Source organism: Athene cunicularia (genome assembly GCF_003259725.1).
Source record: "Athene cunicularia isolate RWA chromosome 1 unlocalized genomic scaffold, athCun1 chr1_part1, whole genome shotgun sequence".
NCBI classification, from domain to species: Eukaryota; Metazoa; Chordata; class Aves; order Strigiformes; family Strigidae; genus Athene; species Athene cunicularia.
Window position 1 is genome coordinate 71269959 of NW_020799091.1, and position 22559 is coordinate 71292517.

General features: G+C 35.4%; 1 protein-coding gene across 1 annotated transcript in view; it reads right to left on the bottom strand.

The window, feature by feature from the left end:
• Positions 1-22559, bottom strand: part of HERC2 (HECT and RLD domain containing E3 ubiquitin protein ligase 2) — a 110592-nt gene that overhangs the window by 47116 nt on the left and 40917 nt on the right. The window contains exons 20-52 of the mRNA XM_026856588.1: positions 21391-21569; positions 20283-20467; positions 19763-19918; positions 19286-19471; positions 17983-18153; positions 17773-17876; positions 17508-17658; positions 16694-16908; positions 15681-15813; positions 15444-15571; positions 15127-15322; positions 14412-14548; positions 13720-13893; positions 13504-13640; positions 13272-13423; positions 12816-13007; positions 11820-12007; positions 11130-11322; positions 10364-10546; positions 9601-9785; positions 7834-7981; positions 7544-7740; positions 7085-7315; positions 6269-6404; positions 5571-5714; positions 4081-4223; positions 3604-3871; positions 3298-3440; positions 1840-1938; positions 1582-1750; positions 1341-1466; positions 496-604; positions 211-350 (exon numbers count right to left, since the gene is read on the bottom strand). Coding sequence (XP_026712389.1) covers positions 211-350; positions 496-604; positions 1341-1466; positions 1582-1750; positions 1840-1938; positions 3298-3440; positions 3604-3871; positions 4081-4223; positions 5571-5714; positions 6269-6404; positions 7085-7315; positions 7544-7740; positions 7834-7981; positions 9601-9785; positions 10364-10546; positions 11130-11322; positions 11820-12007; positions 12816-13007; positions 13272-13423; positions 13504-13640; positions 13720-13893; positions 14412-14548; positions 15127-15322; positions 15444-15571; positions 15681-15813; positions 16694-16908; positions 17508-17658; positions 17773-17876; positions 17983-18153; positions 19286-19471; positions 19763-19918; positions 20283-20467; positions 21391-21569 — 5398 coding nt within the window. The remainder of the gene's footprint in view (positions 1-210; positions 351-495; positions 605-1340; positions 1467-1581; positions 1751-1839; positions 1939-3297; positions 3441-3603; positions 3872-4080; positions 4224-5570; positions 5715-6268; positions 6405-7084; positions 7316-7543; positions 7741-7833; positions 7982-9600; positions 9786-10363; positions 10547-11129; positions 11323-11819; positions 12008-12815; positions 13008-13271; positions 13424-13503; positions 13641-13719; positions 13894-14411; positions 14549-15126; positions 15323-15443; positions 15572-15680; positions 15814-16693; positions 16909-17507; positions 17659-17772; positions 17877-17982; positions 18154-19285; positions 19472-19762; positions 19919-20282; positions 20468-21390; positions 21570-22559) is intronic.

A 22559-nucleotide genomic window follows, 5' to 3' on the forward strand; every position in this document is an offset into this window, starting at 1 on the left:
TACAAAAAAAGCTTAAGGTTGATGTTTTGGTGTAGTCCACCATGTGCAATTGTAGCAGTGCTATGATCTGCTAAAAATGTTTTTCTCTAGAGGGTCAATCCAAACACTAATTTCATTATGTTAAGGAGCTGAAATTTAAAAACTTATTTTTAAAAACAAATTCAGTGCATTTTAAATTAATCTAAGGAACACTTAGATCCTGAAACTTACCCGGTTCATTTATTCTGCCAAAAGTATGTCGGGTGTTATGCTTCCTGGTTTTAAAACAGGTTTCACAAAAGTCAAAATCATCACAGTTTCGGCATTTGAATCTAGGCCCATTGATAGGAAACATCTGACAGCCATCACATCTGATTTTACAAAAGAAAAAAGAGTAAATATATTTCTGGCAGTTTTCATGGTACAATTTAATTCTAGCACAAGTCAACATAATAGATCAAGACAAGGCTAAAGGATAACCCACATACATTAAGAAAATTGTAAATCATCGCTTACGTAACTCCAGGATGAATGCTGGGGACCAGTTCCATTTCTGACAACAAGCCAGTCCAATGAGACTGCTGAGGAAAGTCTACAATGACGTCTTTTCCATTGGCACTAAAAGCTGTGACAAAAACATGCAGAAAATACAATATGTTGCAAACCTCTACAAAATGAAGCAGAAAGTATCCAGTGCAACATCAGATTAGAAACACGTAATAAAGTTAGTTTCAAAATTAGTTTTTTAATAGAATTATGTGTTAAACTTATTAGATAGCCTGGAAAGGGGCAGAGGGAAAGGGAATTCTAAAGATCTTTCTAAAGATATATATTATTCAATTTAAATTCCTTAATTCTGATTTTTTCTTTTTTTAACAGTTTCCAAAGGGAGAGAGTACTTATAAGCATAAACATAGTATGACCAAAATTTTTATCTCTTTAAGGAATCTATGCCCCACAGATTACTTCTATAACATCTCCTACAGTTTAACACTAGTGCTCCTCACTTCCATATGAAGTCTTCAAGTTAGATTTACTTCTTAAAGGAAAACCATTTGTGGTTCATCTAAAATATAAATGAGAACTACAAAAGGAAGCTGCATAGATTCTTAAAGGCCTTTGCTGTATGTGAATGGAGTGGCTCAAAATGCAGGTGAACACATTAACAACATGGGCTGCCACAAAGCACGTCTGTAAATTTGTCAACAGACATCAAATGCATTCTATACTCTTATCATCGTGTAATATTCCACAAAGCAGCATGATTTGTAAGTGTGTATAGAAGATTCTCTCCTTAAACACTGCAGAAAAATCTGTGTGGTTTCATTACCTCCCCATGCCCCATTTTGAATATACATTACCTTTGACAACTCCCACACTTCGGTGAGTAACTGATCCCCATTTGTATTTCGGTGTGGTAACAGAGCTTTTCACACGTACTTTGTCACCTATCTTGATATGAGAGGCAGAACTCTGTGGTGGGAATCCTAGCAGTGGCAAGAATAAATGCATGGTGAGTGCGTTTTTCCCCTCAAAAAAAAAGTATCTTCATTATCGTATCATTCATTTCTTTCATTAAAAAGCAGTTAACAGTGAACTTACCTAAAAGCTCAACATGGATATATCTGACCCAGTAAGTACCACCCTTTTGTTGCCAATCACACTGTACATTCAGGTCATGCAATCCATCTCGATCCAATTTAATAACTTTTCCTACATCTCCTTCACAAACCTCCTCATAGGTTCTGCAGCACCTAACCATCATCCCCACCTACAGAAAAAGGACAAAAGAATGCCATAGCTATGCAGACTTTTGTACCAGAAAGTAGTTTCTATGTAGCTTCTGATCATCAGGCTTACCTGAATATTCTCCCTCACATACACAGCATAGTCATCATTACTTAAAAAATCAGCTCGTTTCTTATAGGTCTGGCTCTCTGTTACAACAGCACCACTTGTCTGAAAAAACAATTCAAAATAAATATGTAACAGTTACAAAATTTGGTTTCAATTCAGATAAATAAAATTGTTATCAGAGACTGAAGATAACCCAACAAAATCCACACACATATAATATTCAAGTTACATGCCAAAATGGGAAAAATCTTTAACAGGTCAATTCACTATAGGACTAACATTTATGATCTACTTGATTTTAATAGTTTCCAAAATGACTTGCCAGGGAACATAGCTGCAAATTTTCAAAATGCATGAAACAAACTTCAAGTTGTTTTTATGAAAGCTGCTTGTCAAAGAAAAATATAACAAAAAACATTTGTGAGTGATCTACTTAGCCTTGCAGATACACATTCACATTCTGCTTCTTAGGCTATTTGTTTGGAGAGGAAAAAAACAAAAAAAGTGGCGAACGGTAATCTCCTACCTAAAGTAAACTACTGATTGTTATATAATACAATAGTATTTAAAGTATTCCCTTAGAAAAACTGACAAGGAAAGACTGTAGTTATCAGAAACTTCCTTTCAAAATTTGATTAGCTTAAAAAAATTTTAAGAGAATCTGCTGTAATGAGAATTTTCAGAAAACTCTTTTCTGAGCATTAAATGTTTTTTCATTCAAGGCAATATATTGCGGTTTCTCACTGCAATACTGATAAAGATATCACAACTCAATGACAAGTTGATTTCCCTCAAAATATAATGCACTGTTTTCAATTACAAAATCCCACATGTGTCAGAAAAATCAACATAACTGCTTAAAAAAAAATATAGAGAAATACAGAAGTCATTTCATTTTTTTGGCAAATCCTTACTGAAACAGCTCCTCAAAGTCAAAGACTAATATAAATTTATATTAAAGCTATCACACTCGATAGGCATTATAAAAGTCATTTTATCACCAATAAGTGAAAATACTTTTTATACGGAAAAAGCCAAGTTATTTATTGACATCTTTTTACCATTTATTCACTGATTTCTCAGTCATTCATTGCAGCTAGCAATGTCTTTCAGCCCAAAGGAAGGGAGATAGAAGAATAAATTTTAAAATAAATTAAGTCCTTTACAAATATTACACTATTGTAACATTGACTGTCTTAGTTGAAACTGAGACCAACTATCAGGGACACTTACAGCTATTGAAACATATGTCTGCATCCCATTCTTCCCCTGTGCTACTCATACATAGATTATTCTTGAGTTTTTATAACATGTCTTAGAAACATAAAGCAAACATGGTCCTTGTTACAGTCTTAAAAGCCTCGAACAGCAGAATGTATTGTACTCTAACCAAGTTCATAAAAGAACTACAACATTTGCAGCCAGCTAGCACAACTTAGGTTTTAAGAAGTTGGTATTTACCATAGGGCAAGCGGCTTCAGCTTCTTCCACCTCCTCTGCTATTTCCTCATCTGAATATTCATCAGAGATAGTATCAGCATCAGAGAGATCCGTAATTTGAACATCGGGGTGATCCAACAACCAGCCAACCAAGGCTTCCACTCCTAATACAGAAAACAAACTCAGTCTATCTCTAAGAGATTCTCTGACATACTTAAGATAGTATCCAAAAAGAGAAGTAACAACTGCTCCCTTGTAAGCAGCATTTTAATGCGCTCGCAACTTTCCTTCTCTTTCTAACATCATTAATTTAACTAAATTAAATACCTGGTAATCCAGAAGCACTTCCAGATGTTCCAGACAGAGATTTTAGTGCAAATTCTATGTTTTTCCTAGGAAATCCCATTTCCATAAGTTGAACTACAATGGGGAGGGGTGGAATTGGAGATTGCTTGCGTTTCTTCACTTTTGTGGGTCGGATATGTTGCACTGTGATGGGTGTCGTAGCTTCACTAGAGCTGCAGTCTTCAAACACTGGAGTTGAAGGATGTGTAGACTCTACAGCCAGATACTGGCATACTGCCAAAGCAGCAGCCTAAATGACAACAAGTAAATCAGTCCAAATAAAGCAAGCACATTTGGTATTGTTTTGTGTGTGTGTGTGTGCCTGAAACTAAAAGTTATTTGCCAAAAAGGGTTCAGTGACAGTTTTTTTTCTAAAGCTATAGTTTAACAAGTTTTAATTAGATTGTGCATTACAGAGAATTATTTATTAGATTACTTAGCAGAAAACATAGACTCTACCTCAAGCTCTTGTTTGTCAAATATTGCTTTCACAGGTGATGGTTGCGTAGCAGCTGTCAAAAGTTGCTGTAAAAGAATCATAGGAGGCTGCGGTCCTTCAGGAGACATATCTCCTATGTCGGGAGAGGCAACTGCTCCATCCTCTTGAAATAAAAAAACATTATTTTAACCAAAACTACATAATATAAGTCAATCAGGAGACTTATTCTGAGGTCTACTGGTTGATCAAACCTATTGTTCATTTCTCCTATATTTTTTTCTCCACAGGAATCATTCGTTTAAGATTAAATCACATGTGACATTCTCAATACAAAAAAGCAAATGAGATGTTTGTAAAGTAATAGTTACTAAAATAAACCTAAAATATGTCTAGCAGAAACAGCTCAGTGGACAATGAATTTGCACAAGTATCTTCTGATTTCATCTTTTTACAGTAAGATTATTCTAAAGACGTCCTTCCAGGATAAACCACTTTATGCAGACAACCAACAATTTCATTGATCCCCAAAGCCATGGTGCATACTTTCTGGATCGAGTAATTTCCCCTCTAACGCACCTCTTGGGAAGAGCTCCCTTTAGGTATTCATTGTGCTTCCAGAAGAATCAACTGGCTCATGATTCTACAACTTTTATATTTGATTTTGTATTCTTGTTGCCACAAACGCTCATGTTTCCTAGATCTTTACTGTGGCTATCTCAGGGAAGTGTTCCCACTCTTCATTTAACTCCAACAAAAGGAAATGCTCATATTTGAAAAAGTAACAAAACAGTTAATAGTCCTCATGTACTTGTGCTGTCCTGTTTTTTTTTTTAAAAAAAGTTCAGTGGGTTTTTTTCCCCTGAAAAACTGACACTAAGTAGAAGTAAAACCATGTTTCATTCCCAAGAGAAAATCGATGATCCTGTTGGCTTAAAATTTGGTAACTGACAAAACCCCTCAGAAATATACAAATAAACCAAATATATCAATGTATTTAAAGACTTAATATAAACTATGAGGGCATCAATAGCTATCCTGAAAGCTGACAGAGCTATTTTATTTATTTTTATATGTAAAATGAATGTAAGGAATAAATTCAAATTATTAAAACTACAATTCCTTAAACTCCTTTTAAGATTACACTAAAAGACACTGTATCCTGCTACTTGCTTCACTGGAAACTGAAAAATGTTTGAAGTCAAAGGAATAGCCAGTTGAGAACTTACACTTTAAACTTGAAGCAGAAAAAGACACCACTGCAAAAAACCCACATATTTTTTTAAATTACTTATGGGGCTTGCTAACTATAAAAGACTTACAAATTTAGCTAACTCCAATATTTCAAGCTTCAAACACTTGATCCACTTAATCTTCAAAATGTAAGTTAAAAAGTCAAAATACTTTTAACATAAGGTTAAAACATTCCTGAAATTTAGTTTTTAGTCTTCAGAGGGAAAATCTAATTTCTACCCTCCAACTGCCAGTACACTAAGGTTGCAATTCAGAATACCTGCAGGATTTAATGCACACTCCTGAACAGCTGGCTGAGATAAGATCTGCCTTAGTGTATCCTGGTGAGAAAGCAGAGCTCGGCCTGCTTTCAGTATGTACAGCTTTAATTGCTGGCATCGCAGTAGATCCAAATCCACTTGACCTGTTAGAAATATTAAGCAGTCATTAGCACTAAGAATCTCTTTCATCAGAGACGAAAGGCTATCACTCATACAAGCTCAGTCTAAAAATCGGTTTACTTCTTAACTCACCCTGTGAAAGCTTGTGAAATACTGATTATATGAGGTAGTCAAAACAGCACCTGGATAAAAAATCTGCACACATTCTCTAACCCATGATATTAAAACCATCAGCTTCCTACTTTTCACACCCTGGACAATCATACAGCTCATAGCACTGTAAGTGCAGTTAAGATGTCATATGGACCCAATATTTTAAACAATTCAATAGAAGGAGTCAAGCCCCTAACCTTATTTACATTTTCTCACCAAAGTAAAAACTTAAAATGCAGAGGAATTAATCTCCTAGCTAAACCTGTCTCGGAAGGGCATATTATTCAATGTTGACTAAGAAAGAAGCTAAGGTTCCAGAAAACTCTTTATGTATACTTGCTATTACCAGTATTTTTCCCAGAGTATATCCATCTATTTAAAAACAAAACAAAACAAACAAACAAAAAAAACCACCCAACTGTACCTGAAAGACCCTGATTGGGAGACTTCATTCTTTGCTTTTCTATTTTACTTCCAGCCAGATTTACTAGCTGAGCCCAAATGGATAGCATAGGTTCAGTGAAAGGCAAGTTGTTCACATTAAAAGCCACAACTGGAAGCTAGACAGTGCAGGAAGAACCAGACAAAATAAAAAAAAATTACAGGTAAGCATTTTCCAGTATTTTAAATAATCATTCAAAAATTTCAATGGTTATTAACTGAAGAAGATAAAAAGTAGCATTCATCTTACTGCTCTTGACCAGGAACAACTGGAGAGGATTTCTATTCCCTACATAGCTCCTAAGTCTACTTGTACAACACAATGATCAGTTTACTTGGTGAAAAAGCAAGACAGAGTCAGAACAAGGAAGAACTGCAGTCACTAAAGCAGACCATGCACTTTGACTGTTCTTTCACTAAAGCCATATTAACCAACTTGAGATTATGATTTAAATTAAAACACCCAAGACTTTCTACATTAGTTAGGAAATCAAATTAAATACCAGTAAATAAGCTCCTCTCATGTAAGAGCTATCAATCACATTCTCATGTCTTGGGACTTAACCGAAGTCTTTTGAGGTAAAAATCCCTTCTCCTTTCACCTCCTCAACAAATGAGGACGGACTTTAGAGGCCCTGTAGAGTTTTGCGTGAGTACTATCTTAGATTTGCATTCAGAGCATTGTGTGTGTTGAATGTCCACGTATTTACCCAACGAAGAACAAATATTTACTTTTCAGCGTATCAGAGTCTTTAGCCATACCTTTCCCTGTATTAAAGCCTCAATAAAGCAAACTTACTGGTTTCAGTTGATTCAGAGGGCACACTCTACATGTTCGCATGTCATAGAACTGTACAGTAATTTTCCCTTTTGGGGTGATGCGTGTCACTGTGCCTTCTCCAAATTCATCATGAACTACTTGTCCACCCAGTCTCAAGCGACTGTCTATGCCACCAATCACTGCTAACACTGCCATTAGGCCTCCCACTTCTGGATTCTCAGTGTCAGGAAAGTAGTCATCCAACACAGCCTAACAAAGAACAATAAAATTAACTGTAGGGAGAAAACATATACTTCTATCTGCTTTACAATACAAAGTTAATCACACATACTTCAATTTAAAAATTACAACACAAATATATACAAATAGAAAAATGGTTTCAAAATTAAACTTAATATTTTTATAAACATTTAATATTTATAATTTCAAAATAAATATTGCTATAAAAATGAGCTTATTTTAAAACGTGGAAACTACCCCTTCTGACTGTTTTCCTGCAAAGATGTGGGTGATGGAGGTTAGCTGAGAGTTGATGTACTTGTTTATGAGTCCATTCCACTGGCTGAGCGAATGGAGCGTCCTCAGCAGTGCCACTATCTCTTCTGCTAAAGTACTACTGTGAGTGGCAGTTAGAGATGCTTGGGGCCTGGCCTTTCTCCTTCTCAGAGTAGATTCTGGAAAGACATGGTAATTGCACAACAGTTAGCAATTTAATGCACACATCTTCTATACATAAAAATTAGCCACTGGAGGTAAAATTCCTCTACCTCTGAGTAGTGGGATATCTGAAGAACAAGTACTAAGCAGGCTGCCTAAAAATCCAAACAGTTTTTCCACAAGAAATTTCATGTCTCTTGACCTTTCATTTTTATCCCAGGATGGAAGTACTGCTTTCAACAGATGTACAGCAAGGATCTAAAACAAGAACAAAATTAGTGTTATTCCATTCTAAGTCACCAAATAGTAAATATATTTTCAAACATATTAAGTACAGAAGAAAGACATTTTAAACATTAGCTTTCCTTTGTAGTTTTTTCTAGAATGCTCACTTCTTTCCAGCTGTGGAAATTACAGAGCTACCGATCTTCTGTTCAGTTTGCTAAGGAATATTACAAAAGAAGTTGTGCCAGTTCAAAGTCAGTAACAATTTTACTGGCATGTTATATTAGTGAATCCAACCTCTTCAATACTCAGGATGAGACAAACACACACTGAGAAACAATGTAAATGACTAACACACATAGGAAAAATAGAAATACAGAATGGGAAGGTTTGTTCAGATTCCAGGCTCACAACTTAGTATTAAGATGTATTTCAGAATGAAAGTTTCCAAGTGTTCTGCAATGAAGGGATGATAATTAAAAATCATGAGATATAAAGCTGAATGCTACAAGAAGGCAAAAAGCAACCAGTGACAGTCAAAAGTAGTTACTGTGAAACTAGGGCCTCCGCCACAGTATAGAAGGAACAGGCTGGCATCTCTAAACCTAGACACTCAGTGCAGGACTGATGAGGAACACAGGAAGGTGCAGCACTGCAGTATCAACAGGCAGATGAGGTTGCACATTCTGAACAGGAGTATCTCAGGTTTTGAGCTTCCTCATCTTCTAGCCAGAAGACCAATACAAGTGACCAATAACAATGAGGAGATCTCTCTTCCCGTAAACTTTTGTCAATAATGTATCTTTCTAAAACTTCAAGATCTTGTCTTTTTCTTATTATTGTTAGATGCCGGTACACAAGGAGTGCTCATTTCTCTTGAGTATTCCCTGAAGAGCAAAGATGAACTAATTCACTAAGTCCTGGATGATGACAGGAGTCTCATCATATTAGAAATACTGGCAAATATTTGCTGCAAGATTACACAAAAACACCTTATTTATAAAATGCTGATGCCTTATCAAGAAAAAGATGAAGAAAATCTTTTGATCCCTGAGCCTTAAAGCTTGGAGAAGTTATTCCATAGCAAGATTGCTTTTCAATCTCATGAAAAAGGCACTACAAGATGCTAAGAAAAGGAAAAAGAATAAAGAAAACAAAGAAAAAGAAGAAGAGGGAAAATACAATACCAAACAAAGATGCAAAGATGCAGCTTATTAAGAGAGACTGTAATTAAAACAGTAAGAGTTTGCCATGGAAGGAGAGAGAACAGATAATACACAGTTTGATAGTTTTAAAATGAAATTGCACATTTTTCCTAACCATCTTTTTGTTATTCTTTATTCATCCTCTAGGAAACGTTATATGGGAGTTTCTGGAATACGTTTTTGGAACACTGTTTTGGCCTCTCATCTATACAAAGCTTTCATGCTTTCAGTAGAGTCTGCAGTACCCTGAAGGCTCAAAGACTTACAGATGCGTATTTAAAACAATGAATCCTAGAAGTAAGAATACATGTTATTTTTTTCCAGTTAATTAAAAACTGATTTAAGCACGTTTCCCATTTGTTTTTTAAAACACACTTTTTTTTAAAAGACAACTAAAGTCTACTAAATTTATTGCCTATCAAAGTAATTTGGAAATACACACATTACCTGTCTCTGTAGTGAAGCAGCAGTGAAAGATTCATGCCCCTCAACAATTTTCATTAGCAAAGTTATCCACTGAGATGTACTAAGAGTGCTGCACATCTGAGGCATGAGTGCTATACTTCGAATGAATCCCAACGTGCACCAACTCCTATGCTGTTCTTTATAAACTAATTTATTTGGCAAGGAAGCTAAAAACAAAAAGATACATACATATAACAGTTGACTTTTCCGTCAGCTACATAATTATATACTACATGGGGCTTTTTTGGACAAATCACACCACCAAGCTACTCCACTGCCTTTACATGCACTATTAACTTCAGTTTTAGAGCCTGTAAATAATTTTATTAAGTATGTCTTTAAAACGATTTTCATCCTTATACTGTTTCCTCATTTCAAAGCAGTTAACAATATTACTTCTGAAATTACAAAGCAGCTATGGAAATGAATATGACATACACAGCCATATTGTTATCCCCAAACAGAAAAAGACTGCTAAGAATTTCATTTTCTAAGCCAATCATACACATCCTGATGCTCCACATCTCATGCTTTTCTCCTGCTTTTACCGTTTATGTTCTAAGAACGCTCACGATCATTTAATGTTGCCTTTGCTAACAATTAAGATTGTTAAAAGTTCTAAAAATTTTTTAGCATTTGGTCTTACAGCATTAAAAACTACTAAGAAAAGATTTACAAAATTACAAGACAACAAAGCACAAAACAGAAGCACACAGCTGCGTCAAACTGTTTCTATATAATATACCTGATTTATCTATTGTTCCACTCTCCACAAGCATCCGGAGCAGACCACACAAAGTCCTAGTAGCATCACTTTGCATGACTTCAGCATGGACACCAGCAGAGAGACACAGTGTCTGCAACAGGTTCACAGTACTTGTCAGCATCATGGAAGTAGGGTGGAGATTCCTTTCAACTTGTTCTCCTTCTGAAGAGAGACATAAAAAGCAAAGAAATCAAGTTAATCTATTTCCCAAAGAGCACTGAAACAAACACCATGTGAGAAATTTGTTGTAAACATTTTCTCTAAGATTATTTGACATAAGATTTTTTTACTTCCAACTGCAAAAGGAAAATATAAACCAGATAGTTTGTGCAGATATTTTCAAGTTATTCTAGCAGTATACGACTTAAAAGAAATTTCAAATGCAATGCCAAGAATAGCAAAGCAGTATGATTAGATGTATAATTAGGCCATGTAAAAAATGCACTTTAGAATGGCATTAACATATGTTAAAATGCATACCTCCTCGTATCTGTAACTGAAACTATTTCAGTTAGATAATACTGTTTTCTTTGGCCCATGAATACACAACGAATCTAACACCATCCTTTCCATCCTTCTTTCTCACAGTAAAGCTATTTTAAGAAAGATACTGGTCAGAAAGGTACACCAATTAATCTTCTTTGATGAAGCATTTTCTCCTATGAAAGAACCTCTATCATATTATCAATTTTGTAATTCAACTAAAACCCTGCCTAGACTTCTATAAAAAAAATTGTTTTTTTACCAGAATCATCCTCAGTGTCTGAATCCTCTGTTGTGGGCTGTGTTGCTGGTGGTGGCTCAGCTAGTTTGAGATCATATTTTCCCTCCTTCCCCATCCTGTAAGAATTTGTACTTCCGGTGTCCCACTGCACTCTAATCCAGCCATCTTCTCCCAATTCTCCAATCACACGACCCAAACCTGGGGCGGGTCCATCCTGGCACAAGAGAGAGGCTCAAGTTAGACCAACACCACTAATTCATATCCAAAGTTTGTAAAATAATCAAGCACTTGCTCTTTTTTGCTGCTAACCTAATGGTTCGGTAGTAAACATTCAATAATGTTTCAAAATCCAGCATAAAGTTGGAAAGCATTTCACAACCTTCAAAACAAAATCACCCCAGTAAAGTGCAGCAACACTCATGTTTAGATCTAGTTTACTATGACCTACTAAGTACCACACACACTTAGTTGGAAGAGTATAATACTGTAGCAAACAACTGATCCGATTTCATGTTAAATCACAAATCAGAATAGTCGCACTAAAAAAGAACTTTCACCTCCAAAAATAAACAAATAATTATTTTACGTTAATTCTCCAAGCCTTTGAAATGTATAATGACCTTTAAAACTTGAACATAAAATTCACAGACAGACCACTGAATAAAGACTTTAGATTTTAACACACTCAAACCTGTACGAAAGAAGTTGTACCTGATCACCCCATTTCCAGTCTACCCCTCTCACCACTCTGGTACCAATTTTCATCATGGCTGCCAGCTCTGGTCCAGAAACAGGGAGCTGAACAGGTGTAGTTTCCTTTCTCGATTCTTCCAGGACTGTGGCAGAAGCGCCATGAGAAGAGGCAATCATATCTTCTTCAATGTTGTCAGAACTAGGTCCTAAAGAGAAAAAAAATATGAGAAAAATTGAAGCTCGTTACAAGTTTGTATACGTACTTTTGTCACACTTAAACGTAAGTTTTGCAGTAAAAAAGGGTAACAAATCGGGAAGATGACTTAACATGTGATATAGTCAGATGAGTTTTTAGGAAACTAGAATATAATGATTTTGAACTCAGAGGACTTTAAATACTTAATTTTGAACGGAAGTAAGTGACATATAATAGAGACAATGACGAGTACAGGGGCTGAACGTTTCTGCTAACAGATTTTCTTTTTTTAAAAACTTCTCCTGAGCACTACAGTTAAGTACCAATTACGAGAACAAATATTTGCTATTATCTAAGAAAAACAAGAAAGAAAAAGCAGGACAACTTGAATCATAGCAAAAACAACCACAGAACTTCTTAGAACAGAGGAAGCTTCCAGCTTAAATATGCAGACTGGGAATGTTTTTAATAGGTAGAACAAATGAAACTGAATGAGTAGGGAGCAAACAGCTTTTAATGTTTTTATTTTACATTTTCAATTATTTGTAATGTTTCCACAGAAACTACACTATCACTCCTAAATTCTAGCAAAGGATGCCAAAGCAAAAGGTTAGGAGAAAAATCATGACTGAATAAAGGCTATAATCAAACTAACTTCCTTCTACAGATGTGGGGTTTGTATCAGAGCTAAACAGCACAGAGTACTACCTTTAAGCAGCAAAGTCATTCTGTAGCTTGGGTACACCAACAGGTAAAAAATACAGGAGATTCATAAAATATGTGCTTTCTTCTAAACAAGAAACAATTAGATCTCATACCTATCAGTCGCAGTGTTGTTTGTGTCAATGCTAGCATGCCAGAATTAAGGAGGAGGCTCAAGGTATTAGCACCATGCTGCAGCGTCAGCATGTTGAGCATGACCAGCAGAAAACGTGCTTGTGGAATAGTTCCAAGACTTGGTCCTGCTGGATTCTCATTAGTAATTGTTTGTAGAGGAACAGGCTGCACACCTAATTCAAAAGTAATATAAATAAGAGAGTCAGCTGACATTTGGGTGCACCTTCTTAAACACTGAAAAGTTAGTCAAGGGTGGGGGTCAGGGCAGGGGGATGGGTTGTAATGACACATTGACAGACAGAAAGTCAAAGTAGTTTTCAGCACAAACCAAGGGAACTGATGTTAAGATCCCAATTATTGGGAACTTTAAAAAAAATGCACAAACATTCATTTAAAATAGCTTTGTCTCCATCCAACAGTGACAAAATGAGATTCACCTAGCTCTTTAAATTTTGCATTAGCATCTAGCAAGATGTTCCGGACGTTCTGAATAGCCCATGCATACAACTTTCCAAAAGTTACTTCTAGCAGCATTCTGTTAAATGGTGGGATCAGATCAACATCCTTCAAGCAGTCGGTAAGAGGTTCCCTTCACAGAAAAACAACAAAAGTAAGTGGGTTTTTTTCTTACAGAAGAATTGTCAAAGCAAAAGCAGCAAAAAGTTTTACCCTATATTGGCTCCTTCTGGAATTAGTCTCTGCCATCCACAGAACATAGCATACTGCACAGATGGGAGCAAAAAATTTTTTGCTGCCAATTTCAGAATAGTATCTATTCCCTCCAGACGAACTTCTGCTCTTTCCAACTGAAAAAGAGGAAAAAAAAAAAATTGTCATACTTACATAAACAGCTAATACATGCAAGCCCATTTTCATCCATTTTACCTGTTTTAATAAACATTTTCTCATTTTTTCTACATCCACTGGCTCTTCTTTAAGTGCAAATTCAACAATGGTGTTAAGAAGGGCAGACTGTGGATATAAGCCTTGGACATTTTGCTTTAGCCATTTGTATTTGTGGACACCTGTTACTGTACTCAAAAGTGGCTGCCACTTATCCTGCAAAACAGGAAGGTAACACGTTAAAATGTTTTAAACTATTTAATTTGAAATTACTGAAAATACAAGTTTTCATGTAAAACCATGTCCAAATTTAAAATACTCAAAGGGTATGAGGAAGGAAACATCTTCAAAGCCAGGAAAGATCTTAGCATTATTTGTAACTCATTATGTTGTATATAATTGATACATAAAATTTCAAATGCATTAATATTTACAACAATAGGAAGTAATATATCACAACCTTTTATTTTTAAATTAAGATTTATCGGAACACTTTGAGATTATCAATAATCTAAAAAGTAGAGGTTTATTTACATATTCTATATATGCAGTACACAGGCTTATTTTTAAGAATTATTACAGGTTTCACTAAAACAATGCACCAGACTTAATTATATATCCTAAACTCCATTAATAGAATATTAAATGTCAAGTTGCAGTATTCATGCTTTAGCTCATATTTTCTCCTCGTGTTATTTTTATTCACAAGGTTGTTTCTAAATCTGATATCCCACCTTGGGTGATTTGATTGGTATGGGCCTTTTATCTATAGGCACAGGACTGTGAGGTACCACACAGGATTCTTCTAAATCACTCTCTTCGTTTCCAATTTTGGATTCCTCCACATCAGCAGATTCAGACTTTTTTGGTACTGAAATAAAAAAATTATTCTTTCATGTAATCTGGTAACATTTAGAGTGTCACATTTTTAGGTTTGCATGATAGCTAAGCACAGAGAATGCTTAAGATCTGCCTGTAATAAACTGCAAATATACTCTTGGTGAACTCTGTGTTTGACTGTTATCAAATTAACTCTGCTAATATCTGCAATACGCTTTTATCTTTAAAGGCCAACTTCAAAAGCACTCTGGTGTTTGTATACCACATTCATTTATTTCCAGTTAAACAATTCTTCATGACTTTTAATAAGATGCCACTTCTAGTTAAACTTTACTAAAACAAATTCAGAGGGACTGATATCAATAGATCATTCTTAATACACTGAAACACAAGAAGCATGCCTCACCTAAACCTGACTCTCTTGTCTGACTGTCCTTGCTGTACGAAATGACATGTAACCATTGATTTTGAAAAATCCATGAAAATGCCGCAGAAACCGAATTACTTTGATGCTTTAGCTAACAAGAGTCTCAAATACAAAGCATTAAACCTTGGAATGAGATTGATCTTCACTGTTTCAAAGAAAATACAATGTTAATGCTGCCTTACCTCTTTTTTTCCTTTTTTCTCTAATTATTTTCTGAGCTACCCTCCGCCACCGGGGCAAGGAACTCAGAAGTTTAAATTTAGACATTATAGAGAGATCATTGCAAACTGCAGGACGTAGTTCATTGAATAAGAATCTCAAACGCTCAATGACAGGAGCACAAACTTCCTTGTAAGAACGTCCTTGTTCTTGATGGGTCTAAAAAGGCATTGAAAAGTTAGGTTACTGTTTAGTGTACAATAAAATGAACAACATATAACTTTTTAATAAAACACTTCAAATGAAAAATAGTCTAAACTTCAGGAGGTAAGAGGCCTACCTTAATCAGTGAGCATTTTGCTTGGTAGACAACACGACACACGTCCACTACAGATTTTGGTAAGGTTTTGTGCTTTACCTGGTCAACTCCAAGGGTACCAGGATGAACAAGAGACAGTGCTACGTGACCTTAATGGGAAAAGACAATCTCTGAATACACATTTCCAAAATCATCCATAGCAGAGTTTAAACTGGTCCAAAATGTATTGTGGGACAGCTATACCACAAGCATACCTACCCAAATCTTCATGCTTCAGAAGACAACATAATAACAAACGTCCTACTTCTTCCACAGGATGCTCAGGAGGAAATGTGATTGGTGTTGTTAAGTGACACTGTTTACAGTATCTCTCTATTTGACACAAGAAGTCCTACAAAAACACACGACAGCCTCTATTTAACTTTGTTTTTAAATACAACAAAAGGACGCAAAATACTGCAGCCAGCGTTTAACACTGAATAACCTCCACAATCTGAACTAACATTCAGAAGTGAGATACAACACACAGTATGCACTATTTAATACACAGCAATTACAACTCAATACTACAAAGAATGTCTGTATCATTGTTCTTGTATGAGAGCAACATGGCTGAAGGAACAAAGCTGCTATTGCTTTTATCTCTTCCTGAGATAGCCAGGTCACCTAACACAATTTTTAATTGTCTTCTCCTGACTCATCATTATTGCTGTCCTATCCTCCCAAGGACTCGTCTAGGGGTTTTTTGATAAAGGAGTTGAACTCAAAGTATTAGAAAATTTGAAGGTATTACAGAAGACAGTGATCAGGGGTTTTCATAACATCCACAATTCTAACTACGTGAAACCTGAACCTCAAGGCACAAAAGGACTTTAAGACAAAGTGATACATGCACCCAACACACAAAATGCATTTGCACATTGACAAAGAAAACTCCATCGTACATGAACTGAAGGTGAGTAGGGTCTGTCAATACTACTAAAACTTAATGGAAAGTAACATATTACTAATTTTTTGGTAAGAATACACTTAAGTTTTCTCATTCTCCCACTCAATAATTTGAAAGAAAAAATTGTTGTGTTATGATAAAGTGAAATGAATAAATTTTATCCATTAGTAATACTCAAACACTCCTTTCACAAAAAGTAATTCTGATACCACTTTTTCAATTATTTTGCTCTAACTTTTGAAGAATTTTCACCAACAGACTGTTTCAGGCCACCACTGACCCCCTACAGCAACATTTTTTCTGAACACAAATGAGGGCTTACCTTCACAGTGTGATCCTGAATATTATTATCTGCAATAGCTTGGAGAAAAGGTTGTGAATGGTCACTCAAAGTTAATCGATGTGTATATAGTTTTGATTTATTTGGGGTAGTGTTACCAGGTGAACTGCAATGGTCTTCATCTTTTTCCTCATTGTAACTGTAATGAATCTGACTAGTTTGCAAGCCTCCAGAAAAAATAGATGACTTCAACCATTCTAAAAGAAATAAAACAGAAACGTGTGTTCTGATGAAAGATTATAAAGACCCAACAATCCCCTCAAAATGCATACACAGCCTCAAACAAGGTTTAGCAGCTCTTCCATTTGCTGAAACTTATTCACAGAAAAAAAAAAGATTCTGCAACTAAGAAATAATTAAGTAAAAAACCAAATCACCTGTTTAGAGATAATAGGGCCTTAACTTTTTCTGTGATTAATACTGAATTATACCCTCTATTCACCAAACTAAAGATACCCAACAAGACAGAATCCAATACCAGATGCTTCAGGCACTCTCATTTGAACAAAAATTAGTGAGATAATTGTGCTATACGGAGTCTCCTTTATGTTCCAGTATTCTACTATGCATATTAGAAAATACTAGATATTTAACTATTCAAAATTATCTAAACCCCATTTAAATCTTGCTAAATTATTGGACCTTGATGACTGTGGTAAATAATGCTAAGAATAAAGAACTTCAGAAGACAGCAAGACTAAAGAGACACTAGTTAATTTATTTGGTGTGTGTCTTTTTCTTGCATGCTTTGACAAGTATTTATCACTTATTTAAACTCAAAATTAAGTTCTCTTACTGGCACATTCAATTTCCAGAGCAGAAAGTGGTGTGCTCATTGCCAAGTAGGAAGCGTGCAGTCCAAGGAGAAGACCCAAATTCCTTTCTGTGTCTATCAGAGGTGATGACAAAGTACTGAGATCTGGTGTTGTAATCACTTCCTGGTCAGGCTAATTAAAAGAAATGAGAGTTCAAAGCTAGAACTGAGGTCCAACAGGAATTCTGAAAGCAAAGCAATACTTTACTTTAGAAAGCGTGTATTCATTAATATGTAACATTTTTACCTCCATATACTGGCCAACACAGAAAGCATGCATTGACTCTCTTGTGTCCTCAAATTGCAAAGCAGCTTCCAAAGCAACAACTGGGTCCTCACCTGCAAACTGAGCTAAAGAAAGCATGAGATAGTCAATATTATATCTAAAAACTTGTTTATGCCATCCAGTTATGAAACAGAAGTAATCTGTGTCTTAAATTCAGATGCTGATTCTCACCAAGTATGCTACTGCCAGTTAAAGACTGGGTTTGGAAGTCCTTTATATCATACACTTTGCCATCAATCACTGTCCAAAATCCTCCATCTTTGTTGTGGTTCTCTAGATCAGCTTTACGTATAAGTGTCACCTCCTCATTATTTCTGCAACTCTGGCCAGTAAAAAATGAACCTACAGGTATAAAACAAAAAAGAGATTTTATCAACAGAAAAACAGAAAGTAAAAGACTGTTTAGAAAAAAATTTAACAACTGCCTTACCAAATTCTTCACTTTTGTTCAAAGGCTGCTTTGTCTTTTGATATTCTCAGAAGTCAAAATGGATATTGATATGTTCCTGTCTACATATTATGCAATTAAATTGTCTCTATGCTTTATTATTTTATACACTAATCTCCAGTATATAAAACTGTCAAGGAGTGTATAACACTGTCAAAGATCTAGCACTGCCCAACAATATGGCTGTTTTGTTTGGAGGTGGAGCAGATCAGTGTTTTGACAAATCACTGCTCTAGTCCTTACTTCAGTTTTATTACATGCAAGGCATTGGCTGTATATTTCATTTCAGTCTAAATCCAGATTTTTTTTTAATAAAGGAAGGAAGGTTACATACATGTTAGAATTCTTCCAACCTATATATCAGTACACTATTTCGAACTAAAGGTAATTTAATCCAGGCAAGAAACACCAGAGTAATGTTCACACACATGTACCTTCATCTCAGTTTGCTCTATTAGACCAGTAACTTAATTTCCACATAGTGTCTGCTCTCCCCAACACACCACTGTCTAGCAGTGTGACCTTTAGCTCTCTTGGGTTATGCCTAACACATTTCATTCCTCCCTCCACCAATAAAATGCTCACAGTCAGAAATGCACATTTTCTGCTTCTCTTTTCAAGCCAGACACAGCTCATATTATAAAGTCTCCTGGAAAAAGAAAACTTCCTTATTTCAAAGCTTTCACATTACCCTCCCTTTATGTTATGGATAGAATTTCATAACAAAATGCACAGATGTACTACTCATGTTCTCACTGCAACTTTTCACATTCAAAATGCAAAATGATGTGAACTATTTCTTTAAAAAGCAGCATTTCTATTCTGCTTAATGCTACATCTATACGTAACTTCCTTAAGAATTTACTGACAGAAATAAATACTGCCCTATGACTCCCATATGAATTGGTTAATAAAAATTTGTAAAGTAGAATTCCCTTCCTGAGAGTTGTACATGAACAGTCACCATTTTTATATAGTTACTGTATGAAAACATAAATAAATGGTCTAGATGTTACTAGTACATACCCATTATTCCTGGCCATGCTAAATCTTCATTGTCATCCCTTTCCTTTCCAGGGGCTAAATGGTTAAATCTGTCCAGATGTTCTAGTAGGCCAGCCAACAGAGGGATAGCACCAGCTTCCTGCATTAATCCAGCATTTTTACTGAGGAGCAGCACTATAGAAACCACCAATTCTGGAAGAAGAATGCCTAAACCACAGAAAACAAGCAAAATATTTAGATTTAATTAAGACCTATGTTTACAGCATCACAGAAGTAAATTACCAATTCTGCCTTCTATTAACACTTTATCACAAAGGTCTTGCCTTCCTCATCAAATATGCCCTCCTCTCCCATCAATCAAAAGATTAAATTGACTCTTTTTCTAGACATTTAGACCTTTCAAGAACATCTACAATATAACTTTGTAATTTCATGGAAGGGGAGGAAGGATGGACAGCAAAACCTTTAGGATATTGAAGGATGGACAGAAAAACCTACCTGTTAAATCTCCATCCACCACACGAGATACTTCTGCAAAATGCCTATGACTAGTAGAAGCAATGCTGGTTGCCACAGGAAGTATATCACCAATGTGTGTGCACAGAAGAGCAGTGTATTTCTTCAGTAAAGAGCCAACACCTAAGAGGTCAGGACCTGTATAAAAAGGAGGAAGATCACAAAAAACCCCCCATCACATAGTCATATTTAAGAAACAGATTTCAAAAGATGTCAAACTCTTCTGGAATGCAGCCACTCAGCACTGAATTAAGAGACTACATCTTTTTTAGATTTTTTTAAGTTTATTATCTAGATCCTGTAACCTTCCAAAGAGAAACTTTCCTTTACAGAAAACAATTTAAAGAAACTACTTTCAAACACTTTTCACACAGACTCAGCAACTAGGCTAACAAATGAGACAAGAAGATAAATTAAAATAAGAAACTGCTATCCTGTAAAAGAGGTATTACAGAAATGCTTGGGGGGAAGGGGTGGGACTTATTTTTTTACAATAACTTACTGTATGTATTAGGGACATGCCCTGAACAATCTCCCGGGTGAAGTTTACTAACAAGCAGACGCTGAAAACGGAGCAAGAGGTCCAGAGAAGCAGATCTCTCTTTGCTATAATGTTCATGGTCCATGCAGGAAGAAATGCGACGAGCAACATCTTTTAGTTTGGCTATCGTCTGTGAAGCAATGTTCCTAATTGATATAAAAGTATTGTAAAGTAATTAAAGGAAGATGACAGTGAAGACAGTCCACAGAAACACATGTTAAGCTTTTTCCAGAATTTCACACAAATATTTAAGAAACCTATGAAAGTGTCTTCATGGGATGTTCCCTTGTTTGCAACATAATACCCAAAAAGTCAATGGTTTTTGTGAGGCATTTTGCTTAACAGGATACATAATATACACCAAGTTTGTATTTTTTGTCATCATTCACTACAAAACCATAATCTGACAGTTTTCTGAAAGGATGCAATGAAAGTCATGGCACTGTGTAGCTCAGGAGTCTCAGTACCACTAAATGCCATGGTTACCAACACAGTTAAGTGAAAGAGCACAATAAATTTCTTAGTAATCTCATAATTGCTTCCTACTACATATGCTACATACTAAACACTGCTGTAGCTGACAAAGAAGCTTTGTTCTCAGCACCCTATTGGTCATGTCTTCACAATTCATTCTGTGTCAAGCAATTAAAATTCAGGTTTCTTCCCCACTTCCAGTCCCAGTTAAAGTCTCCTCAAGGCAGAATATTTTCTAAATAAATTTGTGCAGATTCTCATATTTTGCAAGGACAGGCTTTTGAATGTCTGTTTTATATTTGTTACACAGACTTTCAGAGTACAGGAAGAAGTATCAAACTCCACAAAAGCAAGGCAGTAAGACTTTCTAAAATCAGGTAATTGAGTATAGAACTTTGCTCCTTAACAAACATAAAATAGCAAAACTATAGACAAGCTAGAAGAATGTTCAATATTTTGAATTTTGAGAAGCTAAAATGGTAGCAGGAGACTATTTATCTGCTAACCAAAATCAGTTATCCTTTAATTGACTAGTTCATAAAATATCTAAACAGATCTTCTATACAAAAATAAAAATCAAATTTGAAGCAATTACCTCAATAACTGTTGAATTAACTGAACTAATGGTAAACTTTGTTTTCCTGCAGATTCATAGATTCCAGTATTAATAAGGTCTTTGTCCAGTGGAGTTCTGCTCCTATGAAGCGTTGATGCATTTGCTTCTTGTTCATCAATTTCTTTTTCTTTCTGTGCTTCTTTTTTTGCTTCAATATCCTAAAAAAGTAAATCAAGTTGGAAGAAAACGTACAAATTGCCATTATGATTACGACACATTTTAAAGTATTCATGATAATATCAACATATTAGTTTTCCCTATGTCAGAAACAAAACTATTCCTATCAGACAAATGTGTATTGCATATTCTGTAACAACCACATAGCCACACTTTTTTTTTCTTTTTTTAAACGTTTATAATATAAAAAGGAAGGGGTAGGGAGGTGAAGATAAACAAGAGTAGTAAAAGTACAAATTCAATTTCCATCAAACCAAGTTAACAACTAATTTCTCTTCTATGTATGTTTAAACATGCCAGTAACTGCTGAACAGTTCACAACTGGAGAGATGTTTACTCTGTATTTCTAACAGTCCACTGCAGAAGAACTTCGGTTAGATTTGCTACTGAGCTACAGTCATAGAGAACTCTATGGAAACGAATTCACTCAGGTTTTAGACAACATAGATTAACCTGTGCAGTACTGTAATCTGCCACCTAGATCACTTTCAATATGTATCTGGAGTTGACTTTGGCACCTCTGACTTATGTATAACGTATATGTGCACTAGGAGACTTGGTTAAAAAACAAGAGTTCCTGAATATCTTTAAATACAACAGAAAATGCTAATGCTAGACTGTGCACTAAAGCAGAACTTAATACATGCACTTCCTCTGCATCCTAAACCTCCCCATTTACCAACAGTAGAGAGAAACGAAGGAGAAAATATACTTGGAAAAATAAAACCAATGAAGAAGGGAAACACACATTTTTGTTTTCACAGCCATACATAAATATGGCAATTTAAAGTAGTCTTTGCAGAGGATATCACACCTCTGAGAGGCTAATGGAGAAGACAGTATATGCAGAATGTTTGCCATCATTTGTATAACGAGTCAGCATCTGTAAAGATTAGAACCAGTCCGAAATTGGAAATTTGGGATGCTGTGAAGAATTAATTCATCTTGAATTCATAAGCAGTAAGGCTGAA